We start from the raw sequence: 1,618 nt of genomic DNA on the forward strand, positions 1-1,618 counted from the left end.
CAGATTATAATCACGCTGTTGACTACTCTGTGTGTTTTTTAAAAGTACATCCATGTTATGTGTTCTTTCTGTAACCACAAGGGCTCAATATAAAATCGTGATGACTTGCTAGCAATGACAGATCAGCAGTTGTTATTTTCTAACAAAAAAAACTGCTTGACTGTCCCCTTTGCAAGAGGAAGGAGTAACCCTTCGGGGTGCTGAATATCCCTGAGCCCTGAGAGCTTCCAGGCTAAATCCACACTAGCACTCGCCTGCTGAATAACCCAAGAGTTTGGACACCTGAATTGTGTTGTGGGCTGGATCACCGTAGGTCTCGCTAATAAAAATAAAATTAACAATATCCACTTTTGCAGAGCTTTTTGAGCTTTATAGCCAGAGCACTGTATCATCGCTTAGTGGTATTGTATTTATTTTTACTTGAAACAGCGCCATTGGTGTCGATGGGACTTGCTGAAATGTGCTTGCTGAGCCTTTGAACCAGCCATACCAGACCTTATGATCATCTTCCCAACAGTCTTAGTTGTTTAGAGAATTTTTTTTCGACGTGCACAAATAAAGGCACTTAAAAAACAAATAGCACCTGATTTCCATATATAGAGTCTTTGGGAAAATACCACCCCATCAATTATGTATTTTTTTTAAACACTGCCTTTTATTTCTCTGTCTAAAGGGGCCCATTTAATACTGCGAGTAATGTTCTGAGTAATACCGGGCTTGGCACAAATGAGGCGCTTAACTGACTTTCTTATTTTTATTATCCATTGTCTGCTAACCGGTTTTTTGTTGTTTCATTTATTTGCCTTTTCCCAAGGGAAGGAAGGATGGCAGCTCGGCGCGCGCTGAAAGCTGTCTTGGTGGATCTCAGCGGCACACTTCACATCGAAGACTCGGCTGTGCCAGGCGCGCAGGAAGCTCTTAAAAGGCAAGTTACCTTTTTTTCGATTTCCTGATAGGTTATGTCAGTGCTGTTTCCACAAAGAACCTTTTTTAGGTAAACGGGCCTGAAGCTTCTGCCTTTTTACTTTGTTGTGGATAAGCAAATATGCAGCCAAATTCTGCTTTTATTTACACCCAGATTAATACCAAGAGGAATCAGCAAAGACCCTAGATATTGAAAAGTTTCTGTGTATCACCTGAGCCCCAGCACCTTTTTTTTTTTTGCTCTCTAGGTCTTATCTAAGACTTTTCCAGATAGAAAAAGACTTAATATTCAGAATGTTTCAGCGAATTCATGTGAGACTGCAGCCTCAACCAAAGTGGAAGGTAGTGAAGTTAACCTGAATTACCCCATGTGCACTGAAATGGCTTCAGCTCAGCTGTTGCTCGTTGCTTTGTTTAATTACAGGAACCTGTTTGTCTGAGCCCTTGGCTTGGTGAGCTAGAGCTGAAAAACAGAAAGAATAGCTTGGCCTGGTGAGCAAGGTGTCTTTTGTAGAGTTCTCGTTTCCTTTGGTCTGTCATAAAGGTTTTGCTTTATTATTTTGAAAGTTTTTCTGCTAAGTAAAAAACTTCAATTGTTTTTTTAGTTTGAGAAACATTTGATTGATAATACAGCCCATCTTTTGTAGGAATTTTGACACGTTAATAACAGGTTAAGTACCTCTTTCTCTTCCGA

At 40.1% G+C, this 1,618-nt stretch overlaps 1 protein-coding gene across 1 annotated transcript in view; it reads left to right on the plus strand.

The window, feature by feature from the left end:
- Positions 1–824: 824 nt before the first annotated feature.
- HDHD2 (haloacid dehalogenase-like hydrolase domain containing 2) overlaps positions 825–1,618 on the plus strand; it is an 8,817-nt gene continuing 8,023 nt past the window's right edge. The window contains exon 1 of the mRNA XM_010081261.1: positions 825–925. Coding sequence (XP_010079563.1) covers positions 825–925 — 101 coding nt within the window. The remainder of the gene's footprint in view (positions 926–1,618) is intronic.

This window comes from Pterocles gutturalis, unplaced genomic scaffold (genome assembly GCF_000699245.1).
Source record: "Pterocles gutturalis isolate BGI_N339 unplaced genomic scaffold, ASM69924v1 scaffold15584, whole genome shotgun sequence".
Taxonomy (NCBI): Eukaryota; Metazoa; Chordata; class Aves; order Pterocliformes; family Pteroclidae; genus Pterocles; species Pterocles gutturalis.